The 24,864-nt window shown below is 48.4% G+C and overlaps 1 protein-coding gene across 1 annotated transcript in view; it reads left to right on the top strand.

The window, feature by feature from the left end:
• Positions 1-24,864, top strand: part of LARS2 (leucyl-tRNA synthetase 2, mitochondrial) — a 107,718-nt gene that overhangs the window by 13,365 nt on the left and 69,489 nt on the right. The window contains exons 4-6 of the mRNA XM_014530284.1: positions 6,364-6,455; positions 7,003-7,063; positions 24,484-24,573. Coding sequence (XP_014385770.1) covers positions 6,364-6,455; positions 7,003-7,063; positions 24,484-24,573 — 243 coding nt within the window. The remainder of the gene's footprint in view (positions 1-6,363; positions 6,456-7,002; positions 7,064-24,483; positions 24,574-24,864) is intronic.

Here is a 24,864-nt window from a genome sequence, read left to right on the forward strand (position 1 = left end):
CGTGTGCCCTCCGGAATCGAGCCTGGGACCCTTCAGTCCGCAGGCTGACGCTCTATCCACTGAGCCAAACTGGCTAGGGCAGGAGGAAGAAACTTGGCTGATGTGGTCAGTCCCCTTCTCACCACTGCCAGTCACCCCAGAGCCTGCTCTTTGCCCTTTGGCGACATGAGGTGGGAATAATCGTAGCACCTTCTTTAACTCCTTGCAGAGAGGCGGGATGGACGAAGGGCTGCGAGCCAGGACCACTGAACCAGAAGGCCAGCTCTTAGCACCTCCTAGCTGTGGACCTTTGACTAGTCATTTAATTAACTTCTCTGAGACCTAGTGTTCTCTCTTTTGTAAAGTGGAGATCAACTAGTACCTGCCCATTGGCCTGGTACAAGGATTCAAAGAGGGTGGCAGTGAAGCACATGGCATATGCCTGGCACGTGGTGGTAAACATTGCACTGCCAGTGGCGGCTGGAATCTGCTCACACCAGCGCCCGAGAGCCCGCTGTGCATCTCTGCCCCGTCCCCCTTCTCACACTGCCAGTCACCCCAGAGCCTGCTCTCTGCCCTTTGGCGACATGAGGTGGGAATAATCGTAGCACCTTCTTTAACTACTTGCAGAGAGGCGGGATGGACCAAGGGCTGCGAGCCAGGACCACTGAACCAGATGGCCAGGATTCGAAGGCCAGCTCTTAGCACCTCCTAGCTGTAGACCTTTGACTAGTCATTTAATTAACTTCTCTGGGACCTAGTGTTCTCTCATTTGTAAAGTGGAGATCAACTAGTACCTGCGCATTGGCTTGGTACAAGGATTCAAAGAGGGTGGCAGTGAAGCACATGGCATATGCCTGGCACGTGGTGGTAAACATTGCACTGCCAGTGGCGGCTGGAATCTGCTCACACCAGCGCCCGAGAGCCCGCTGTGCATCTCTGCCCCGTCTTGTGTTTATTACAGTAACCCACTCCCCCACTGGGGGGATGAACCGGCAAGGCCTGAACAAATGATGTCTGCCGCCTCCCAGTCCTCTGTAAAGATTTTCCTTTAGAAAGATGAGTGCATCCTTGTCACAGTTGGTTTGGAAATTTATGCCGAACTGACGTTGGTAGCAAGAAGTATTCCTAAAAAGGAAGTCAAGCTACAACGCCTCTTTGTCACTGGAAGAGTTAATAACGTCATCCTGTCAAACGCAGCGATTTCTCTCCTGCCTGAAGCCGGCCACAGGTGTTTGTCTCCCTGGTTTATGCCAGATGCCGTCTCCCCCAGACACCGCTCTCCATCTTTCTGCTGTGTTTATTAGAAAGAGGCGGTGTGGAATGAATTGGCCCTTTGCCTGAAGAATAACTCTTTATTTAACTGCGATTCTTCAACTTGATTTTTTTTTTTTACTTACCCAAGTTATTTTAGACAGTTAGCAAATGCAGGCAAATTGTTGAAGATTAAGCTTCTGTAGCAAAACTGAACATTTATGGTAAAGAAAGGGAAGCCCGTTAGCAGATAGGTGGTTGGTGTAGGGGAGAGTGTAGGTGGGACTCTAATTCCCTTAGATGCATGAGGCATTACAGAGAAAGCTCCAGGCATGGCCCCTAGGCCTAGAGGTCCCAGGACCCAGGTAGGCAGCTCAGGCCCAGAAGACAAAACAGAGGCCCAAGGTCAGGCTGGCTCAGGAGTTGGACACTAGGTTTGAGCCCCGTCCTACCACTTTCTAGCTGAGTGACCCTGCACAAGTCATTTAATGTCTCCGAATCCCACTTTCCTCATCTTTGCAACAGGGATAACAGTAATTCCTCCCTCAGGGGGTGGTTGTGCAGGTTAAATGAGTTCGTGCATGTGTCTGGCACATAATAATCCCTTAATAGGTGGCAGCTGTGATTATGATTTATCCTGATCTGGTTTACTCTGGGGAGTCATTCATCTCCACGGAATAAGTGAGTCCCCGTTCTCCGCTGTCTGGAGCGCGCTGCATGAAGTTGCCTTCCGAAGAGCATCTTACCTGCACATCATTGCCTGCAGCCTGCGTGATCCTGCGGCTGGAGTGGTGCCTGAAACCACTATTCGTTATGTGGTTTACGGTGTCTTAGTCTGTGCGATGAGCAGGCGCATAGGGTTCTCTGTGTTCCTCCATTTCAGATGATAAGCTCCCTTTTGGGGGTATCCGCCAGGTTTCCCTGAAATTAATTTCTTTTTTTTTAAAAAAAATATATTTTATTGATTTTTCACAGAGAGGAAGAGAGAGGGATAGAGAGTTAGAAACATCAATGAGAGAGAAACATCGATCAGCTGCCTCTCGCACACCTCCCACTGGGGATGTGCCCGCAACCAAGGCACATGCCCTTGGCCGGAATCGAACCCAGGACCCTTCAGTCCGCAGGCCGACGCTCTATCCACTGAGCCAAACCAGTCAGGGCTGAAATTAATTTCTTGTTAATTTTCATAGCTCATAGTTAAGTCAGATCGTCCCAAATATTACTGCCAAATTTGGTGAAAATTTGTCCTGCCATTTTTAAGTGATATGGCAAAAGAGAAACAGAAATCTCAGTGTAAAAAATCTCATTGTCAACAGTGTGAAAGCCTGTTGAGTTTCCTGTTGTTTTAAAATCCTTCTTTCCAATGTCAAGTCTAGTCCCAGAGAGAGAGAGAGCAGGATTGGTTTCAGGTCAAGTTCAATGATCCTCACGCTAAGGAGGGAAGGAATATCTAACCTTGAATAATTGGGTCTGACACATGTATTGATAAATTCTTTCGATAAATAGTAATTAAATACCAGCTTTATTCTAAACACTGGGCTTTCTGCTGCATTAAATACAAACACAGTTAACCCTTGAACAACACGGGATTTAGGGGCTACCCCCACCTGCCCCAGTGCAGTTGAAAATCCTAGCGTAGCTGTTAAGTCCCCCAAAACTAAACTACAATCATCCCTCGGTATGTGTAGTGGATTGGTCCCAGGACCCCCATAGATACTGAAATCCACAGATGCTCAAGTCCCTTGTATAAATGCTATGGAACAATGCATAGTCAGCCCTCTGCATTGCAGTTGGTTGAATCCATAGGTGCAAAACCCAGGAATATGGGGTGTATTTATTGAAAAAAAGTCTGTGTATCAGTGGACCTTCACAGTTCAAATCCACATTGTTCAGTGGACAACTGTATTGGAGTCTTGGGTTCAAAATCAGTCAGTAGGCCCAAGGAAAATTCAGCAAGCTCTGCCTTTTTCTGTAACTTGTAAATTTGTTGGTTGGTTTGCTTTGTTCTTACATGGAAATTGTGAAGCAATTCTCAGGCACACTAAGGACAGCACTATGGAAAGTAAAACATATAGAGAGACCCGTGCACCAAGTCTGCTCTGTTCAGGGTCACCGGGGACCTCCATGGGTGTAGATCACATGTGGCCTTTACAAATGGAAGCTCGGAGGCTTGAGGGTGACAAATCGATCAGGAATCAGGGGCTTTAGTCAACAATAGGGCTGACCGCCTCCCACCTCAGATTGGTTGCAAAGTTCCTGTGAGATAATCAATGAGAAAACCCTTTAAAAACTCTAATGCAGTTTCCCCGTGTAACCTAATTAATAGGAGCACTGATAAGGTGGTGCTGAGGATTAGATGTGGAGCAGGGGCTGCTCCAAGCCAGAGATCAATTACCCTCATTCAGGAATCAGAAAGGGCTGCTCTGTAAACCCGCAGTGTCTGATGACACATTTACAGCTCAGCTCCATATGGTGATTTTGTTGTGTTTTCATCTGTTGTATGCACAGATGGTTGGAAAATAAAATTACCCTCCTCCCACCTCGGCTGGTCTCCCCAGCACCTTCTGGGCCAGATTAAAGCATCGGGTGATTAGCATCAACGTGCCAAGTCTCCCTCACACACGGGCTAATTTGTCTCAGGCAGAAAGCCTCCGGGCACTGCTGTTCCCTGAGGAAGAGGAAAGACATGGAGGTGTCTGGCAGCTGTGTGATCACTACATAGTCACCTGTGTGAACCATAATATATGTTTCATCAGTTTCCAGTTTGCCCCTCAGCACACAACTTGGCCCTGAGTTTTCAAATGTGCAAATCTCTGCAGCGTCTGGAAGCAGAGTTGGAGCGTATCCTCTCAGATGCAATTTGAGGGAGAGAATGAATTGCTGGTCCAGGGTCTTGACTGGGAACTGGCCGATCTCGGACCGTCACATCTCTCACCTTCTCAGGGGAGGTCTCCTGCTTGGGCCTCCGTGCTGTCACTGGGATGTTTTTTACCCTGAAGTATTGGCTTGAATTTGATCCCCACCTGTCACATCCCTCACCTTCTCAGGGGAGGTCTCCCGCTTGGGCCTCCGTGCTGTCACTGGGATGTTTTTTTACCCTGAAGTATTGGCTTGAATTTGATCCCCAATCTATAATCTCGGTGGGTTATTACACTTGCTAGACAAAAGGAAATACTGTGTTTCGCATTTCTTAGAAGTAAACGATTGCACCTACTCCAGAGAAACCATGGCACTCTCTGAAAATAGCGTTTCGAGAAGCAGTAACCATGGTTGCTGTCAATTAGAAGCCACGTTGGTTTCAGATCTAAAGTTTAGTTTTACGATGACAGGGAGAGAAAGCCGATCACTCCGAGGAAACGTGTTGCCTCTTTTGTGGTAACGGTTGTGCTCCTCTCTCCATTGGGAACCAGCCGGCCGGCTGCCCCAGCTTCCTGGTCTCCCTCCAAAGTCTTCTGATCATACTTCCTGTGTTGGAGGAAGAACTGTACTTTTTTAAAATTATATTTATTGATTTCAGAGAGAGGAGGGGAAAGAGAGATAGAAACATCAATGCTGAGAGAGAAACATCCATCGGCTGCCTCCTGCACGCCCTCTCCTGGGATCGAGCCTGCAACATGGGCATGCGCCCTGACCGGGAATCAAACCCTGACCTACTGGTTCATGGGTCTGTGCTCAACCACTGAGCCACTCTGACCGGCCAAGAACTGTACCTTTGGTTGTTCTTTTTTTTTTTTTTTTTTCTTTTGAAAGAAAAGTATTTTAAAATTGAACATAAAATTCCATATTCCCCCTTGAAAATACATATGCATATATAAGACTGCAGTCTCCTTTGGCCACTCCCTGCCTTACCAGGCCCTTCTGGGCAGTAATCCCTGATGCTTTCCGGTCCATCCCTCCAGAGCCTTGTCTGTACATCGTCATATGTAGCTGTGCTGTCTTCCGTGTCCCTTCTCCTGGCCACCTTGCTGTCCATCCTGCCCGACAACCCTGAGATGCTGGTGGCTATGCCTGGAGGGAGGCAGGAGGGTGAGCTGTGATCATGTGACTGTGTCCACACCAGAGTCTGGCCTAGACCCGCTCCCAGGCCTCATCTCCTGGCCAGCTCTGGTCTGACCTGCCAGGGCTCCGATCCCTGTGTTTGCCCTTCATCAGTAACTGGTCCCAATTCCTCTGTGATGTCTCAAGTCCTGGGAGATTTTGCAGTCCTACTGGTGTTCCTGTGCTGGTCCTTGGCCAGTTTGCTGTCAGACCCATCCCCTGCTTTGCTTTGAATGGCAGAAGGGCAGACCTCTTGAGGCCACGTTTCCCAAGCTCTGGTGTCAGCTGGCCTCTGGCTGGTTTTGGGCAATAAGAAATTCTGGCCAAAGTAAGGGGGCGGGGGGCGATGGGCAGGAGGAAAGGGGAAGCCAGGGAATTGCTCTCTGGCCTGGGTAGTGCCTCCTTCATTAATCCAGTTCCGTCTGGGCAGACCTGCCTATTTCAGCTTCTGCAGCCGATCTGGGCCTCTGAGCTCTGATAACTCTGCTTCCCCCTTCCAGCCTCCGTCCAGATCGGACGGGTGGCGGCGTCTGTCCGCTTGGCTTCTCACTCCATTTTAACTACTTAGAGTATTTGTTAGAAGAAGAGCTAGACATGATTTTTCACACTCCGGAAGTTTATTTTCTAGATTTTTCTGATTTCAGCTGCTAGGACTTTTTTTTTTTGTTAATCCTCACCTGAGGATATTTTCTTCATTGCTTTTCAGAGAGAGTGGAAGGGAGGGAGGGAGGTAGAGAGGCAGAGAGGGAGGGAGGGAGGGAGAGGGAGAGGGAGAGAGAGAGAGACCAGAGAGGGAGGGAGGGAGAGAGAGAGACAGACAGACAGACAGACAGACAGACATCCTGGCCGACAACCCTGAGATGCAGTAATGAAAACACCCACTCAGAGTCACCATAGATGCCTTGGTGTGTAGCCTGCTAAATCCTTGGTAAGGCAGAAGTAGCTGGCTGGCTTCCCAGAGCACATTTTGAACTCACCCGGGGAAGAAGGGTCAGGCATGTTAGTAGAAGAGAATGCCTGCTAATCACCCAGAGAGGACACGGATCTCGGTCTTCACCGTCCGCCATGCTGACGCTTCCCTTCTGGTCCCAGGTCATCAACCCCATGGGGTGGGATGCGTTCGGACTGCCTGCCGAAAACGCCGCCATTGAGAGGAACCTACATCCAGACAGTTGGACGCAAAGGTGTGTCTTACAGACATTCAAACACCCGTGTACGTGGATTCCCACAGTTCGTACGTTAAGGTTTTTTTCTCTTCAGTGGATTTTATGCTAAATGCCTGGCTTAACTCCGTGCAGAATACAGACATACAGCGTGGGGCAAAAGTGGGTTTACAGTTGTTTGTATGGAGAATAATTAATAATTAATAATCAGTAATACAAGAGTAAACTCTGTGTTTCGCTTACTACTTTTGCCCGCCCCATGTGGATGGGCCAGGAGTGCACATAGCAAAGGCGTTGCCCACCTGAATGGCCAGAGGAAGGGCCATCCCAGGGCCAAAGGCCTTTGTGGTTTCTAGTAGATCCTGTCTGAGTCTGAAGAGTCAGTATCTTCCAATATGCTGGCATTTTCATTGATTCTTAGTGATTTTTTGGGGGCCAGGGCAAAATGACACTTCGAGCCCTTTGGAATAATCTAGGCTTTCCCCCTTTCCCTTCCCATTCTCAAAGTATAGTTTGTTTACGGCTTTCCCCCTCTCTAAACCCAAACCTTCTTCCCTCTACTTCACAGTAACATTAAGTACATGCGGAAGCAGCTTGACCGCCTGGGCCTGTGTTTCAGCTGGGACAGGGTAAGTCGGCCCTCTTACGGAAGGTCTTTCTTTGTGTATTTATTTTTTAAATATGTTTTCATTGATTTCAGAGAGGAAGGGAGAGGGAGAGAAACATCAATGATGAGAGAGAATCATCGGTTGGCTGCCTCCAGGCACAGGCCCTGACTGGGAATCGAACCACGGCCTGGTTCATGGGTCAACGCTCAACCACCGAGCCACACCGGCTGGGCGGGAAGGCCTTTGTTGTACGGAAGTTCCTGATTGCACAGGACCGTGACAGTTGCTTCCCATGCTGCCTCTTTGGGTTGGGAGAAGGGAAGGGAGGGAGGCAGAGCAGGTCTCCTCAAATGAAAAAGTGTCCCCGGTGGATAATTTGTCTGCAAACAAGTAATTTTCGGTGATGTTAAGCCAAGAGTGTTAACTTCTTACTTAAGCTTCTCAGTCGGCTGGGGTTGTGTGTGGCGACAGCTTTGCGCAGGGATTTCTGCTGTTCTCAGCGATAGTTGAACACGACTGTTGGAATCGATGTGGAAGTGATTAAATATCCACCCGTCTGGTCCTTTTAGGTGATTAGGTGTTAAGTTGATTTATTTACCTTTCGTTCCAAGTTTGGATTTGAGGTTTACAAGAACCTGTTATGATTCTGTCACAAATAAATTGTTGAGTCACAGGAAGTTGCCAAGATAGTACAGAGACATGTACCCTTCCCCAACTTCCCCCCGGTGATAACATTTTATATAAGTTCAGACTAATATCAAAATGAAGAATTTGACACTGTGCAGTACTGTTAACTGAAGTGCAAACCTTGTTCAGATTTCACCAGTTCTTTTATGTAAGCATCGTGTATATGTGCATGTGTGTATTTAGTAGTAGTGGTCCTATGTAATTTAATCACATGTATAGATTTGATGGAGAAGTCTGAGGCCAGCCCCACTTGTTTCTTTGTAATACAGTGATCTTTCTACTGCCTTGTTGATACTTTTCTGAAAAACTATTTCCATTGATTTCAAAGAGGAAGGGAGAGGGAGAGAGAGAGAGATAGAAACATCAATGATGAGAGAGAATCATCAATCACCTGTCTCCTGCATGCCCCCTACTGGGGATCAAGCTTGTTTGAGAGATTTTACCCTGAACAAGAAAAGGCCATTCATATGCAAAAGCTGCTGCACACAGCTTGGGTGGGGTTGTAAATTGGATGAGGCAGGGTCTCAGGGAATCACCAGGGTGGAGCAAACAGAAATGGCTGCCAGTCAGCCCTGCAATTGGGGAGGTCCCAGCATAGGAACAACGATCCCTGGAGCACCTCCGTCTGGGAGAAAGCCGCCCCCAAGTTCCTGCCACGATGCCAGCCAATCCAGCTCCCCCTCGTATGTGTCTGTGTTCCCCAGAGCCTTGCCCTAGTGCTGGAGCCCAGAGGAAGTGGGACCTTATAAGTTCAGTTCGTGGTGCTGGCCTTTGAAGAGGAACAGCTGGGTCTCCTTTTCATTGGCTTCTAAATTCCCGTGTCTGATCTCCTTCTCATGTTTTTACCTTTGGTCTCTGTACATGTCGGTGCCCGGTAATAACACTGATGGCTTCGCCCAGGTCAAGGCCGGGGGAAACACAGGAGTTACTGCCCCTTAGACAGCTGTGCCCTCACTCTCCCCACGGGCGTGTGGGGGTGCAGGTGAGGGCGGAGCAAACAGAAATGGCTGCCAGTCAGCCCTGCAATTGGGGAGTTCCCAGCATAGGAACAACGATCCCTGGAGCACCTCCGTCTGGGAGAAAGCCGCCCCCGAGTTCCTGCCCTGATGCCAGTCAATCCAGCTCCCTCTCGTATGTGTCTGTGTCCCCCTAAGCCTCTCCCTGGTGCTGGAGCCCAGAGGAAGTGGGATCTTGTAAGTTCAGTTCGTGGTGCCGGCCTTTGAAGAGGAACAGCTGGGTCTCCTTTTCATTGGCTTTTAAATTCCCGTGTCTGATCTCCTTCTCATGTTTTTACCTTTGGTCTCTGTACATGTCGGTGCCCGGTAATAACACTGATGGCTTCGCCCAGGTCAAGGCCGGGGGAAACACAGGAGTTACTGCCCCTTAGACAGCTGTGCCCTCACTCTCCCCACGGGCGTGTGGGGGTGCAGGTGTGTTCTCCCAGGGCAGTGGAAGAGGCATATCAGAACTGCACTCAGGACTCTTCCCCCGGCAGGCTTTTGGTGACCATGAGCTCTTCCAAGTTTTGCCAACGGTGCTGCCCAGGCTGCACGAAGCAGGGAGGCCGCTGAGGGGATGGGGGCTCCCCACCATCTGCATTGACCTCTGGGCTCCTGATTCTCTTGCTTTCTCTACATATTTCTTCCCTTTCACCTCCTCTTACCATTCCTTGTTCTCTCTCGTCCTTTTGCTCGACTCACCCGCTTTCCTTTTCCTCTCTTTCTTCCTGTCTCTTTTTTAAGATAGATTTTTTTATTTCTGAAAATTTTCAACTCATATTTAAAAAGTGAGACTAGTACAGGGAACCCCCAAACACTAATCCCCCGGCTTCAACAGTTGCTATTACCTGGCCAATCTTATTTCATCTGCAACCTCCACTCTGAACTATTTTACATCAGTCCCCGAGACATCACATAACTTCATCTGTAAAGACCTCAGTACACATGGCAAAGATGAAGGCTCCCTCCCTCCCTCCCTCCCTCCCTCTCTCCGTCTCTTCCTTTCTTCGTCACAATTCTATTAAGCTAAAACAATTAATGTTAATACCATATAACATCATGGAATGGTAGTCATTTTGAAAATTTCCCTGGGTGTCTTATAAGTATTTCTTTCCACCAGGGGTTGGTTTGCGTGCACTTCTGCTGGTCTTTGCTGAGTCTCTCCTTCCCACCCCGTGTTGTTATCATGGTTTGGGAATTGTACTCTTTTCATCCAAAATACACAAGCTATTTGGACCATTCCTGCATGAATTTATTTTCATGATTCATATGATTTTCGTGATTTGTATCATTACAAAGTGAAAAGTATCATTGCTTCAAGGCCCTTGCTACCTTGGCATTTTAATTACATAGAGGACTAGATGTCTGACAAAGGATTAAACTACAAGAAACAATGAGGGTGCTAGGAATAGAAATATATTTTTTTATGTTTTTTTGTTTTAAAAGAATTCAAAGAATAGCTTAAAACAAAAAGAATTTGGGGGCAAGTGAGTGCCTGGAAACTCCCCTTTGAGAGCTGGGAGCTCTGGTTGCCTTGACAACAGTAACAGGCCCTGATGTGGTTGACTCTCCGAGTCCCCTTCCAGGTCCTTACAGCGTGAAGCAGTGTGTCTGGCAGACTCCTGGCTCTGGGTTACTCCTCCCTCAGAATCAGAAAGTTAACCTTTTCCTGGAGGTTTTCCTTGATCCATGGGGTGGGGGTGGGAGGCACCTTTGTTTCCGCTGAGGCGAATGGGCAGCTTATCTTTTAGGGCTTCCCTGTTTCCAGGAAGTTGGTGCTGCGGCCTGAGGTGTCACTCTTGGGGTGGGGACCGTATGTTATCATGAACACATGGCACACGTGTCGCCGACCTCAGACTGCGTGGTGCCAGCTCAGGGCTGACCAGCCTAAAACCTGTGGCAGAGGTTTTCGCTGCCCCAGCCAGGAGTGCTTTCTTAGACTCCTCGGCCCTCACTAGGGGCCACCCGGTCAATGTGGCTCCTCGAGGAAGTGGTTTGTTCTGTCCCCGGTCCCCACTGGTGGTCACGAGCCCAGTCAATGACTAATAAGGATTTTGACTTCTGAAGATTTTCGTGTCCTGGTTTTGAAGAATGCCTAACCGCCTGGATTTGTCTGATTCGTTCTTCAGGCATTAGTTCCCGTTGCAATGGCTGCATAACAAATGAATTGTTTGATTTGTTGTCTTAAGTTTGTAAATTGATGAACAGCCTGGTGTTTGTAAATAGTGAAGCTTAGAGTAGGGATGGGGAACGAGCCAGGGCAGAAGGCTAACTGGCACTTTTGATGAGGGGTTTTCTATATTAGACTGAAAGTTCTGGGATGGTTTCTCTGGAGTTTCACATTGGGTTTCACATGTCTTTCTTCTTCTTCTTTTTTTTTTAATCCTCACCCAAGAATGTCTTTTCATTGAATTTTAGAGAGAGTGGAAGACAGAGGGAAAGACAGAGAGAAATATCATTGTGAGAGAAACACATCGATTGGTTGCTTCTTGCACTCGCCCCGACTAGGACCTGGGCTGGGGAGGAGCCTGCAACCGAGGTGTGTGTTTTTTACCAGAATTGAACCCGAGACCCTTTGGTCTGCAGGCAGATGCTCTACCCATTGAGCCAAACTGGCTAGGGCTCACATGTCTTTCTTATAAGGCAAATTCACTGAAGAGATGTCTAATCACCTTGAAGATGAGCCATTCCAGGATGAGTTATTCATAGCATCTGATAGCCCCAAATGAACTTTTCAAATAACCTTTCAAACTTACTGTCAAAACATATCTTTTGTTTGAGAACTTATATGTGAAAGTCAATTTCAGGTAAGTCTGAAATTTAATAACTTTTCTTCTGATAAGATCCTGGAAGATCCCAGGGAAACTGGCAGATGGCCCAAGGACAGTGCCAGCGAAACAGATTTGCAAGCAAAGAAGAAATCCAAGGTGGAAGGGTGAGGAACTAGACCCGCCCCTTCGTGTGAGCACACGCACGTGTAGACAGGGAAGGACTGTGGTGTCCATCCTTGGAGATGACCAGCTTCGGAGAAACTGGATGAAGTCACCAAGGGACAGTGTAGAGAGAACAGAGGGCCCAGGATGTCTTGGAGTTGGGGGTCAAGAGACAAACAGGAGCCGAAAGCAAGTCCTCGGGTTGGAGTAGAATTGAAATAAGATGGTGCTGTAGGAACCAGGGGAAGAGTGAATTTCCACAAAGAGGGACAAACAATAGCCACTGGAAAAAGGAAAAAAAGGGCTCAAAAAATCCACTGATGATCAAGTTGATCATAAAAACCAGCTTTGGGGAAGGGATTCTAGGAAGCAGAGTGTAGGAAGTACCAGGAATCTGTCTCCCTACATGACGCCTGCACTGGCTGGCTGTGTCTGATATAACCATTTTGGATCTTTGCAGTCTATTGAAGGCTTGCAAGTTCCAGGGGAAGGCTTGAATGGTAAATTGCAGTGAGTATTGGTCAATTGCAGCTCTTAACTCAGTGGTGGCCACCAGTCCTTTACCCCGAGTCCCATGGTAGGCAGCCGTGCACAAGTTCCTGGAGCAGCTTACGCCTGGGCTGGGGAGGAGCCTGCAATCGAGGTGTGTGTGTTTTTTACCAGAATTGAACCCGAGACCCTTTGGTCTGCAGGCAGATGCTCTACCCATTGAGCCAAACTGGCTAGGGCTCACATGTCTTTCTTATAAGGCAAATTCACTGAAGAGATGTCTAATCACCTTGAAGATGAGCCATTCCAGGATGAGTTATTCATAGCATCTGATAGCCCCAAATGAACTTTTCAAATAACCTTTCAAACTTACTGTCAAAACATATCTTTTGTTTGAGAACTTATATGTGAAAGTCAATTTCAGGTAAGTCTGAAATTTAATAACTTTTCTTCTGATAAGATCCTGGAAGATCCCAGGGAAACTGGCAGATGGCCCAAGGACAGTGCCAGCGAAACAGATTTGCAAGCAAAGAAGAAATCCAAGGTGGAAGGGTGAGGAACTAGACCCGCCCCTTCGTGTGAGCACACGCACGTGTAGACAGGGAAGGACTGTGGTGTCCATCCTTGGAGATGACCAGCTTCGGAGAAACTGGATGAAGTCACCAAGGGACAGTGTAGAGAGAACAGAGGGCCCAGGATGTCTTGGAGTTGGGGGTCAAGAGACAAACAGGAGCCGAAAGCAAGTCCTCGGGTTGGAGTAGAATTGAAATAAGATGGTGCTGTAGGAACCAGGGGAAGAGTGAATTTCCACAAAGATGGACAAACAATAGCCACTGTAAAAAAGAGAAAAGGGGCTCAAAAAATCCACTGATGATCAAGTTGATCATAAAAACTAGCTTTGGGGAAGGGATTCTAGGAAGCAGAGTATAGGAAATACCAGGAATCTGTCTCCCTACATGACACTTGCACTGGCTGGCTGTGTCTGATAGAACCATTTTGGATCTTTGCAGTCTATTGAAGGCTTGCAAGTTCCAGGGGAAGGCTTGAATGGTAAATTGCAGTGAGTATTGGTCAATTGCAGCTCTTAACTCAGTGGTGGCCACCAGTCCTTTACCCCGAGTCCCATGGTAGGCAGCCGTGCACAAGTTCCTGGAGCAGCTTACACATCGCTTGCAGGGGCCAGGGTGTGCAATAGGACCCCGCCCTCCAAATATCGGGGGTCTACGTTCTCTTTGCTAGTTGTTACTTCACTTAATAATGGCCCCCAAGTACAAGAGTAAGGATGCTGGCAATTCATATAAGCCCAAGAGAAGCATAAAGTCCTTCCTTTAAGTGAAAAGATGAATACAATACAGTAGATATTGAGAGAGAGAGAGACCACATTCACATAACTGTTATTACAGTATACGGTTATGATTGTTCTATTTTATTACTAGTTATTGCTAATCTCTTGCTGTTCCTAATTTATAAATTAAATGTTATCATTAGTTTGTACACATAGGAAGAACATAGTATCTTTAGGTCTCGGTACTGTCTGTGGCTTCAGGCACACACTGGGGGTCTTGGACCGTATCCCCTGCAGATAAGGGGGGGCTACTATACCACTGAAGTGTACACCTAAAAATGGATAGGATGGTAAATTTTATGTGCGTTTTACCACAATAAAAAATTGAAGGAAAAAAGTAACTGGCTTTGGGTGTGAAAATAAAAGCTGGAAGACTTTCCCCAGTATTGTTCCAGGACACGCTGATATTTCAGAGCACAGACTAATTGTCTTTTGTCTGTATGCCTGGGCTTTCTGGATTACTGGCTCTGTTGGCTCCAATTCTGGGACTTATGAGGGACAAAGAAAATCCAAGGAACTTGCCACCGTGTCATTCCTTGGGTGGAGGTTCCCAACCAGCCTGCCTTCTCTTCTTCATTTTTCAGTCTTATGTTTGTTTCATATACATAATGATCATGGATGTCAGTTGTACTTAGTAGAAAGAGTAGGGCAAAGTCCATCTTTTCCATCTGCTCAGAAGGAGAGGGTGAGCACAGGGTGGGGCAAAGGAGGTTTACAGTTGTGAGTGTGCAAAACACAGAATTTATTATTGTTATTATTATTTGTAAATTATTGTATTATTTTCCACACAAACAGCTGTAACCCTACTTTTGCCCCACCCTGTATAGTTGTAAAATCCTCCCCTTCCTGTAAGATTCTGATCTGTGCTTCTCTGTCCCTAGCCCTTCCCTTTTAAAAGTCACCGGACTGCCCTTTGGCATGGCTCAGTGATTGAGCGTTGGACCATGGACCAGGAGGTCATGGTTCGATTTCTGGTCAGGGCATATGCCCAGGTTGTGGGCTTGATCCCCAGTGAGGGGTGTGCAGGAGGCAGCCGATCGATGTTTCTCTCTTATCAATGTTTCTCTCTCTTTATCCCTGTCCCTTCCTCTCTCTAAAATCAATTATTTATATATATTTATATAAATATTTATATATATATATATTTTTTTTTTTAAATCACTGGACTAAATGATCTTCAAAACAAATTCCTATACATTTGCCAAAACTTAAAGTTTTTGTTGTTGTTTTTCTGTGTTGCATATGAAATCTTGCAGGCTGTGACAGGCCTGTACCACTCGTTGCTCACGGAGCTGGCAGGCAGCAGAGCAATTGATGGATTGATGTTCTCTGCTCCTCCTCTGGGTCCAGGCCCGTGGAAACAAATGGCTTTCGCTTTATTCAGGAAACCCGGATAACTTGCATCTCAATAATAGCTTCCCGATGACTCTGTCCTGCTGATCCTGAAATTTTCAAGTACATTGCAGATAAAAATGTTCTTTTCCTTCTAGAGAAACACCGCCATTGTGGAGAGCTGGTTTGGCTTGGATCGTGGAAACACTGGCATCTGTTCAAGTAGACAGATAACAAATTGCTATTCAGACCCATTAGTCTCATCTGTAGTTTAATGGAGGGTTTTCTGTTCCCAACTGCCTACTTAGAAAAGCTGTCTGTATTGTTAGGCTGCCTTGATGAAATTCTTGTCAGCTGGCAAAGGACAATCACCGAGAAATTAAGCAAATTGTTGTTTCTTGTCCGATGGTGGCTAGTTCTCAGAATCTTGAGTAGAGTGTAGCAGGAGACAGCTTTTAGGTTACCATAAAAGCAATAGTGCTCAGGCCTAGCCAAGTTGGCTCGGTGGATAGAGCGTGGGCCCTCGGACTGAAGGGTCCTGGGTTCGATTCCGGTCAGGGGTGTGGGCCTGTGCCTCAGCTTGATCCCCAGCCCCACTCGGGGCAGGAGGCCACCAATCGATGTGTCTTTTTCACGTTGATGTTTTTCTCTTTCTGTCTCTCCTTCTCCTCTCCACTCTCTCTAAAAATCAATGGAAAAATATCCTTGTGTGAGGATTAACAAACAACAACAACAAAAATAGTGCTAAAAAAAATAAAGACAGTAGCAAAAAGAGAGGTTTTTTTATTTTTTTAAAATATATTTTATTGATTTTTTTACAGAGAGGAAGGGAGAGAGATAGAGAGTTAGAAACATCGATGAGAGAGAAACATCAATCAGCTGCCTCCTGCACACCCCCCACTGGGGATGTGCCCGCAACCAAGGTACATGCCCTTGACCGGAATCGAACCTGGGACCTTTCAGTCCACAGGCCGACGCTCTATCCACTGAGCCAAACCGGTTAGGGCAAGAGAAGTTTTTTAAAAAAAATTTTTTTTATTGATTTCAGAGAGGAAGGGAGAGTGAGAGAGAGAGAGAAAAATCAGTGATGAGAGAGAATCATTGACTGGCTGCCTCCTGCACGCCTCACACTGGGGATCAAACCCGCAACCCGGGCACGTGCCCTTGAATGGAACCTGGGACCTTTCAGCTAGGGCAAGAGGAGCTTTTTTATTTAAGCTCAGAAAGACAGTGCGCGTTGTCTTTCAAACCTCAGAGCAGCGTTTCCCCTCTATTAATAGTCATTCTCTTAGATTGGCTTCAAGAGTATGTAGAATGCGAACTTTTCAAATGACTCAAGAGTTAGCTGCAGCCCTAGATTTGAGAAACAAGACCGGTAAGAACAAAATGTATGTTCTGTAAAGCACAGTGCGCAGCTTTTGTGATTTTCAGTCTTCATTAAACGCTTCCTTTCAGTCTAAAGTTAGTCCCGCGGTGGAGGAACGCAGTTACCTCAAAATGAATTCTTAGACAAATGTTAGGTTCGTGATTAATTAATTACCCTGATATTAACACCTGTTCCATCAACTCTGCATAAAGGAGGGGAACAGGGAAGATAAAGGAGACCTGAGGCAGAAGTGTGGCCAAGATGGACGTTAACAGATGGTAGAAGGAAGGCGGAATGAGAGGATGAGGCCACGAGGAAGTGGCCGGTGAGGCTGAGGAGGCCCGGGCAGTGGGACTTGAGGGGAGTAACAGCTTAAGAAGGAGGAAGAGGTAGCTATGTGGTCTAGGCCGGGAGTGCTGACTGGGCCTGTAGGTGACAGAGAGCCATGTGTCTAGGCCAGGACCGCTGACTGCACCTGTAGGTGACAGAGAGCCATGTGGTCTAGGCTGGGGACCCCTGACTACACCTGTAGGTGACAGAGAGCCATATGGTCTAGGCCGGGAGTGCTGGCTGGGCCTGTAGGTGACAGAGAGCCATGTGTCTAGGCCGGGGACCCCTGGCTGGGCCTGTAGGTGACAGAGTCAAATGAGATGGAATAGAGCAGAAACTGGAGAGGTGGGAGGGATGGGCCTGGGGCCTAGAATACCCGTGGGAGTTCAGGTGGGTGGTGGCCTCTTTTCCCTCGGAGACACCTGGGAATGAATGGGGCGGGTGAGAGGAGAGACGATGGAAGGCCTACTTTAGATGGCCTTACTCCCTCAGTCACAGACCAGGGCTGGTTCCTTGCTGGCCAAGGCCTCCCTCCCTTCCTTGCCACCTGGGCTTCTCCACAGGGCAGCTCGCAGCATGACAACTGGTTTTCTTCTGAGCAGAAAAGAGTGAGGAAGAGAGAAAAGGAGAATGCCCAGGTCAGAAATCTCAGTCCCTTTGTAACCTAACCTTGGAAGTGACATCCCATCGCTTGCTTTGTTCTGTTTGTTAGTGGCAAGTGTCCAGGTCCAGCCCACACTGAAGAGAATTTCATAAAGAGCCTGAGTGTCAGGAGGCAGGGTCACTGTGGGCCACCCTAGAGGCTGTCTGCTACACTAACGAGAAAAACGAGGCACGGATGTGGTTAAGTCATTTGCTCAGTATCACGTGGGATCTGAGCCCTAACATCCTGACTCTGGGACACCCTAACTGCCCCCCCCCCACACACACACACAATTCTTGCTCTACTCACAGGCTAAGATGTCCACCTGGCCCCTTTCATTCTAACAGCAAGTAGGAAGGTAGGTGACCAGGCTGGGCTTCTTACCTGGGAATGGTGGACTGGGACCCCTCTTCCCTCATTATGTTCCCTGTGATTCTGCACTTGGGTCAGACCTTTCCCTTTAGAGTTTGGGTCGTCAGGATCGCTTATGTGGACACACACTAAGGTTGACCAGGGGCCTTGGAGGTGGCCATGTGGATGCCCCTCGTGGTGACCCCAGGGTATTCGTTTGTCTGTAGAGCACCATCTCTAGTTCCTTTAAACCCCACTGTGTGGGTCTTGAGGTGCATATGCCAAGTATATTGGAAGACTGCTCACCAGGGCAAGGGTCCGGCCACTGTAGACTCAACTCTTTTGTTTTCTTCTTCCTTTGAATCGAAACTGTTTTTAAGAGCTGTAACACTATAGGCTAATTCCCAGAGTAATACACAGTCACTGTACAAAATTAGTGAAGTTCAGAAAACCTTGTATAATTTTTTAAAAAAACCAACGCACCCACAGTCGGTGTCATCCTGAGCAGCCCGGTGTTTATTTGTACTTTGGCATTTCTTCCCTAGCATCATAGGTTCTGGGAAGAATTACTCAATCCTGTGAAAATCCAAGGGCAGGAGGACCCGTCTCCCGCGCAGTGTTTGAGAGGGAGATGTAATTGGGAAGAACCTCTTTGCACCCTGGCTGCATGGGAAATCTCTGGGGTGTGGTGAGGCCCAGGCAGCAGTAACGGTTAAAGCTCCATTCCAATGTGCAGCCAGGTTGAGTGCTGAGTGTTTGGAAGACTTAGTGTAGGGTGACCACAGCTGTCCTAACGCGGCAGGCTTCCCGGGAGCCTCCCACCTGCCTCTTCCAGCACAGCAGGTGCGCAGAGCTGAGCGCCTGAGCCAACACCGGGAGGCGTCTGATGCAGGCGGGATCTGTATTTCTCTAAGCTGCACAATAGGAATCCTGAGGCTGGCTCCTCTGGCCCCGGAGCCGTGCTCTGCTTTCCAAACTACCCCCTTTAGAATTAGAGAACCTGGGGTGGAATAAAAAGCAAGGTCATTGCCATACAGTTCCGTTGCAATGAAGAGCAAATGGCAAAAATGCATGTTACAAAGATCATTTTTTAAAAAGGTACGTGAGTACCTGTCTCCTCTGCTTCCAAATCGGCTGTTGTGAAGGCAGGAGGCTCATGCGAGGCTGAGGAGGCTGAGGAGCGGGGGAGGCGAGGCCTTGTTGTCAGGAACTGTGAGGCATGGCCGTTGCTCTCCTTTCTTGAGGTGTTTATCTTTCAGTGAGTAGGGCGGAGGAATGACTGACTTCTTAAACACCTTGCTTGTTGTATTGTGTGAAACTCTGGCAGCCAACCTGAATCACACAAGGCTGCAATGCAGCGTAAACGCACGTGGCTTTGAGGGGGGGAAGCAGGTCTGTGAATCCCGCCGGAGCAGAAGCCGGGGTGGGAGGCCACCTGTCTGGCTCTCCCGGCGCTGGGTCGCCACCAGCCGTGACTGGGAGCAGCCTGGTGTGAATGTCTCCATCCTGGTCATGTGGTTTGGTCGTTCCCTTGTAAACACCCTCTCTTTCTGGTCCTTTCCTCTCCCTTTTCCCTTGTCCCAGGAGCCTCACGAGGGGTCAGCCACCTCTCCGAGTGGTATGATGGGAAACCAGCCTCACCCCCAACAGCCTGCTCGAGTCCGCCCAGGGGAGTGGCCCCGGCGATCCCTCCCATGTGCCCAGCATGTGCTTTCAGGGCGGCTCTTCACCTCTGTTTCTAGATAGGACACTGGGCTCTGGCCACAAGCTAACTGTGATGCAAGGACTTGAACCAGGTTAAATGGCTCCAAAGTGGACTGTCTTTCCGATCGCTCTCTCTCTAGACTCCCTGGAGCAAGGAGTGTTAGCTGGGGAGACCTCAGTGAGGTGCACACACGGTGACTTCTTCCCAGACCACATGCCCTTTCATGGCAGGGGCACTGGAGGAGGCCTCTGGCTCGGTCTCCCTGGATCTCATCATCGCACAGGGCTCCTGGCACGGCCGGCGTAGTTAGCAGTGTGCCGGGTGGGTGGCAGGTCTCGAAGGACCGTCGAGCCTCACTTGTGTTCTGAGGGGCTCACCTTCTGTGTCGGGCTCTGTGTTTGGCTGTGAATGGGCAGCGTATTTTTCATGCTAAAAGCCAGGTATTGCAGAGTGAAGACTGCAGTGTGGGAGGATGACTCTGGTTGAGTCCCAGGTGCAGAGGTTTGGTCTCCCGGCCAGTCGATTGCGCTTTCTAGAGCTGGGAGGGGGGGTGGGGGGTGGGGACATGACACCTTTCTGTGGATCTGTGTGGATGTGGCTGCGTTGCAGTTGCTTTTGAAGTATAACTTCGAGTAACCTGACTTTCTGTTTTAAAAACAAGATGCATTAGGTGTTGGCTTGTCTGGGAATCAGGGAAAGGCAGTGCAAGAATGAAGAGGGTTCGGAACAGAGTAAACAGACTGCGCTTGACTAAGAAGTCTTCCCAAGTCACTGCTTTCCCACCGCAGGAATGGGGGGCGGGCAGGAATCCCCATCCCACAGACATTGGGCTCCCCCTGGGGTACAGGCAGGGCTGGGCCAGGACATTTGGGTGCTGTGGGCCAGATTCCAACGGATGATCTTTCAACACTTACTTGTCAACAACCTTTTCATGGAAGGCGGTAACCTGATGTATCACGAAAACCGATACGCCTCCCTAACTTCGCAATAAGAACTGTATTACATGAATTTATTACAAGAGATTTTCCAAGTCAGACAACCACTTGGAGGCCTATTAAATGATTTAACATTTAGGGAGTAAAACCAATCACTCATTCCCCGGGAACAGCCCTATGCATGCATAACCGAGTTTCAGAACTGTGTCTGCCCACCCCCCCCAGGCTTGCCAGGTCTCTCCCGGGGTTGGTCTCAGAGCCGGGAGAAGGGGCGAGCTCCGTGGGAATGAGTGCCCTGCCCCTTGTGCTCGACAGTGTGGGGGTCACAGCAGCTGGAGAAGGGAAGCCTAAGCGCAGGGCTGGCATTCCCACTTTCCCAAGGATGTTTTACGCCTTCTTATGGGATGCCGATCGGAAAGTTGCTTGGCTCTTTAATCTGCCTGAGGTTACAGACTCAAACTAAAAAAATCAAATCCCACGGAGCAGGTTTCTCCCCTTGGCACGCTTGGACTTGGATAATTTTTTGTTCGAGAGACTGTCTTGTGCATTGTACGGGTTTTAGCAGCATCCCTGGCCTCTACTCACTATGCCAGTAACACCCTCCCCCACCACAGTGTGACAGACAGAAATGCCTCCAGGTACTGCCAGGTGTCCTTGAGAGCAAACGCTTCCTGGGAGAATCCTGCTTTAGGAAGAGGAAGGAAGGAAGGGCAGTGAGCATCTGTGGTGCTGAAACCCCAGGAGAGCCTTGTCTGCAGAGCTGGGTTAAGTAAGAGGTTCTCAGGGAAAATGGGAAAGGGAGTCTCCAGTCCTCGCCAGACTAAAGGGAAAGCTTTTAAGCAGTTTCATTTCAGAAAGATGTCTGGTGATTTAAAAAAAACACACACAAAAAACCTTTATTGTTGGGAGTATTACAGGTGTCCCCTTTTTGGTGATTTTTTACTGAGATGAGGTATTAGAAGATTAGAAATAGTTGTTTTGTTTTGTTGTTTTTAAAACCAGCAAATCAAGGAAGGTTCCAGAAGTGTTCTGATACTTTTAGGAAATGCATTTTTGAGCCCTCTCCCCACCATGTTTGTGGTTCTCATGAGACTGGACTAGGGAGCCTTGCTCCACCTGGTCTGCCAGTTCTTCATGCAGAGGATGATCCCGAGGGTCCTAGTGGACCCTGTGTGCAGCAGGTGGGAAAATGGGCAGGAGCGCTCCCAGCTTCCTCTGGGCAGGGGACACCGGCACTTCAGAGGGGACTGTGTGAGTGGTAAACATGTACTCAAGTAAAGCCATCGGCGTTCACACACGCAGACACAGGGCACTGAAAATCTTCCTCAGTAACAGAGGGCAAGAGAGATGAAGAAAGAGGCTGCCACCCCAGTTGGTAATTAACAGAGTTTATTAGGGGAAACTCACAAGGCATGTCTTGGAGGCTGCAAGAGGAAATAAATGGATCATCACGCTGCTTGGCAGGCACCAAAGAATTATATAGGGTAAGGGGGGTGGGGGGCCAGTCACGGTGCTAGTGCATGCGTGCTTCCAGGTGCGGAAATTACTTCACATGCTTGACCAGCCTGTAAACAGCCTGTTCCAGGAACCAGCTCGTCGCACGAGGCAAGGGAGGGGCGCTGATTTATGTCAGAACGAGCATCCGTTTCGGTCCATGTCTAAGGGGGCTGCAGGGAGCCCTCTCCCGCTCTGGCCCAGGTCCAGCTCGCAGGTCCCGCCGCGGTCACAGCACGGGACTTTCCCTCCTCCACAGTCGAGAGTGGATGATGGTCCTGGAGTACTGGTTTGCAAGCTGTACCCTTCCAGCAGCTGGCATGACTTTTCCTCCAATGACACGCAGAAACCCGACGTGAACAACACGGGTCAGACCCAGTCTGAAGGCAGGTGGGGAGGGGCCTGCAGTGCCCGCCGCTCAGCGCACCTCGGAGCTGGCTCTTCCGAAGAGGTCGCATTCCTGGCGGACTGAAATAGGCTAATGCTCGGCTGGACAGCCATCTTTTCCCCTCTGACTGGACCTATGATCTTTCTTCTATTTCAAGTGAAAGTGGTTTTCAAAACCGTAAACCTGGATGAAGATAATAATACTGGTCTGTTGCTGTGTAGTTTTTATTCTCAATCTATAGAAGCAGATTCAGGGCTGAGAAAACACATACATGCATATAATATTAGAAGTATTTTGATGCTTTATTATGAAAAACTTAACAATGCAGATAATTAGAAGAGAACTGTCATCTCCTAAATTTAAACTGTCATTTTTTCATATTAGCTTCACACATTTTTTAAAACTTCTAATGAATAAGAATTTGCAAAAACAAACCATAACAAGTCTGGGAATATTTTTACCACATTCTTGCATCCCCTGCCCTAGTTCATCTTACAGATTTACAATGTAATTTGAATTTAGTTTGATTCAACATGCAGGAATTAGATGGGCTGGTCTTCATTCAACAATAATTTTGGGGTGCCTCGATGTACCAGGACCTGAGCAGACAGTGATGAACAAATTAAACATCTAAACAGCTCCAGCCCCGGTTTTATTAGAAATACAAGTTTTTGCCATGGCTGGGTAGCTCAGTTGGTCGGAGCGCCATACTGATATGCCAAGGTTGCAGGTTCGATCCCCAGTCAGGGCTCATACAAGAATCAACCAATGAATGCATAAAGAAGCAGAACAACAAATCGATGTTTCTCTTCCTTCCTCCCTCCCTCTCCCCTTCTCTCTCTCTCTCTCTCTCTCTCTCTCGCTCTCGCTCTCGCTCTTGCTCTCTCTCAAAAATAAAGAAAGAAATGCAAATTCTTCAGTTGCTTGTCTGGGAAACGGAAGAAAACGAGTTCTGTGCCATGGGGAGGGGTAGCTGGTGAGGAAAAGATCCTGGGATGAGGGTGTATTTGGAGGTGTGGGGAGCAGGCCCGCCCACAGTGTGCTGGTCCCATTCTTGGGTTGGCGAGGCACTTGGTGCACGTAGCTCCTGCAGACTGGGTGTGTGTGCAGCTTGGGAGCTGGGACTGGCTTTCCTGCTCACAGCTCAGCAGCTCAGCGTCACAGCTGGGGCACTGCATGGGGCCGGCCCCCGGGGGTCAGCTACCATAGAGGCGGAGCTGTTAGATGGGCTGGTTATTCACTTGCAGGGGCGTGGGGAGTGGATCTGGTGATCAGAGTGCTTTGTTTTCTAGTAGCGATTACTCTGCTATTTTTATTAGTCAGCACATAAAAGGACATAATACACAAGTATCTTACCTAGGAGAAGTAGCCCATTGGGAGCACCTCGAGTTTCCCAGGCCCCCTGTTCTCTTTGTTTTCTAGTAGCAATTACTCTATTTTTATGTCAGCACATAAAAGGACATAATATACAAGTATCTTACCTAAGAGAAGTAGCCCATTGGGAGCACCTCGAGTTTCCCAGGCCCCCTGTTCAGCTCCGGCCGACTTGCCCTCCCCACTGGGCTTCAGCTCTCTCCTCCATCTGAAGAAAGGCGGAGCTGTTGCCTTTCCGTAGAGGGTGACTTCTTTCAGATGTCCATCCAGGTGGGACCGTTTGGAATGTGCCCTGTCCTACGCCCATTCCCCCGTGAGCTGTTGTGTGCAAAGAGCCGGAGAAGGAAGCAGTGTGAGTGTAGGTCTCTGTGCTTATTGACCTTACCCACCCAGCCTTACAGGAATGAATCAATAACCTGTCTTTAAAGATTCCATAGCAAAGGCGTTTTCAGGACAGAAAGTACATTTGGGGAAGCTTCGGTTTAGGCTGGAAATACAAGCCAGGTGCTTTCTCACTGAGTTTAATATTTGGTAATGTTTTTGGTGGGTCTTCCTATGTAGATGCCAGCCTGACTCACATAATAATGGAATAGGGGTAGAATAAGTGAAGGAGATACTGGGCCCTGGTTGTAGGTGGAAACACAAGGTTTATTTTCAAATGGAGAGCGTTTTTTGGCAGGAAAATATTCCTCTTGGATTTTGTGATTGCTTTAAAAATGAATTGCTTTCATGAATGAGTTTTGTGGGCCCCTCCCCCCCAAATATGTTTGTGCTGACAAAAATGATAATACCCCATTTCATACAGTGGAATTCACATGCTAGTTGCATGGGTTGGGGGAGGCGTGTGCAGAAGACTTCAGGTTGATTTTCTCATCTTTAAACAGGGAAGGTGGGGTTGGCGTTTCAATCACATCTCTCTTCCCTCACTTTACAAATCGGTGGAAAGTAGGATAGTCGGTCACATGTTTGCAGTGAGATTGCTTTTCAAAATGCTGCAAGGCCGGTGCATACGTGGCATGGGGGCAAGAGTTCACAGTGACCTATGGGTGACTTCTTCTCCCTCTCCGGCAGGAAATAACCACGTGTTTACCAGACTACTACAAGTGGACGCAGTACCTCTTTATCAAGCTCTACGACGCTGGACTGGCCTATCAGAAGGAGGTAAGTCCAAGTTAGCTGCACTTTATATAAATTTCCTCCGTCTGCTTAGAACACACCATTGTTAAACAAGAAACAAAGATGCCCTATTTGCCCAGGAGCCGTGAAAATGAACATGACCTCAAGTTCATGGCCTGGGTCTCAGCAGATCCAGAAAGTAACCACGCCCGGCTTAGTTTGCTGCCTCCAGGGCAGGGCTTGGTTCTTTCTCGCTTGAATTCCCAGCACGTAACAGTGCCTGGTGCCTGGGCTGAGATGGGGGGCGGGGGGGGGGGGGGGGGCGGAGGGGGAATG

The sequence above is a fragment of the Myotis brandtii genome, unplaced genomic scaffold (genome assembly GCF_000412655.1).
Source record: "Myotis brandtii unplaced genomic scaffold, ASM41265v1 scaffold731, whole genome shotgun sequence".
Taxonomy (NCBI): domain Eukaryota; kingdom Metazoa; phylum Chordata; class Mammalia; order Chiroptera; family Vespertilionidae; genus Myotis; species Myotis brandtii.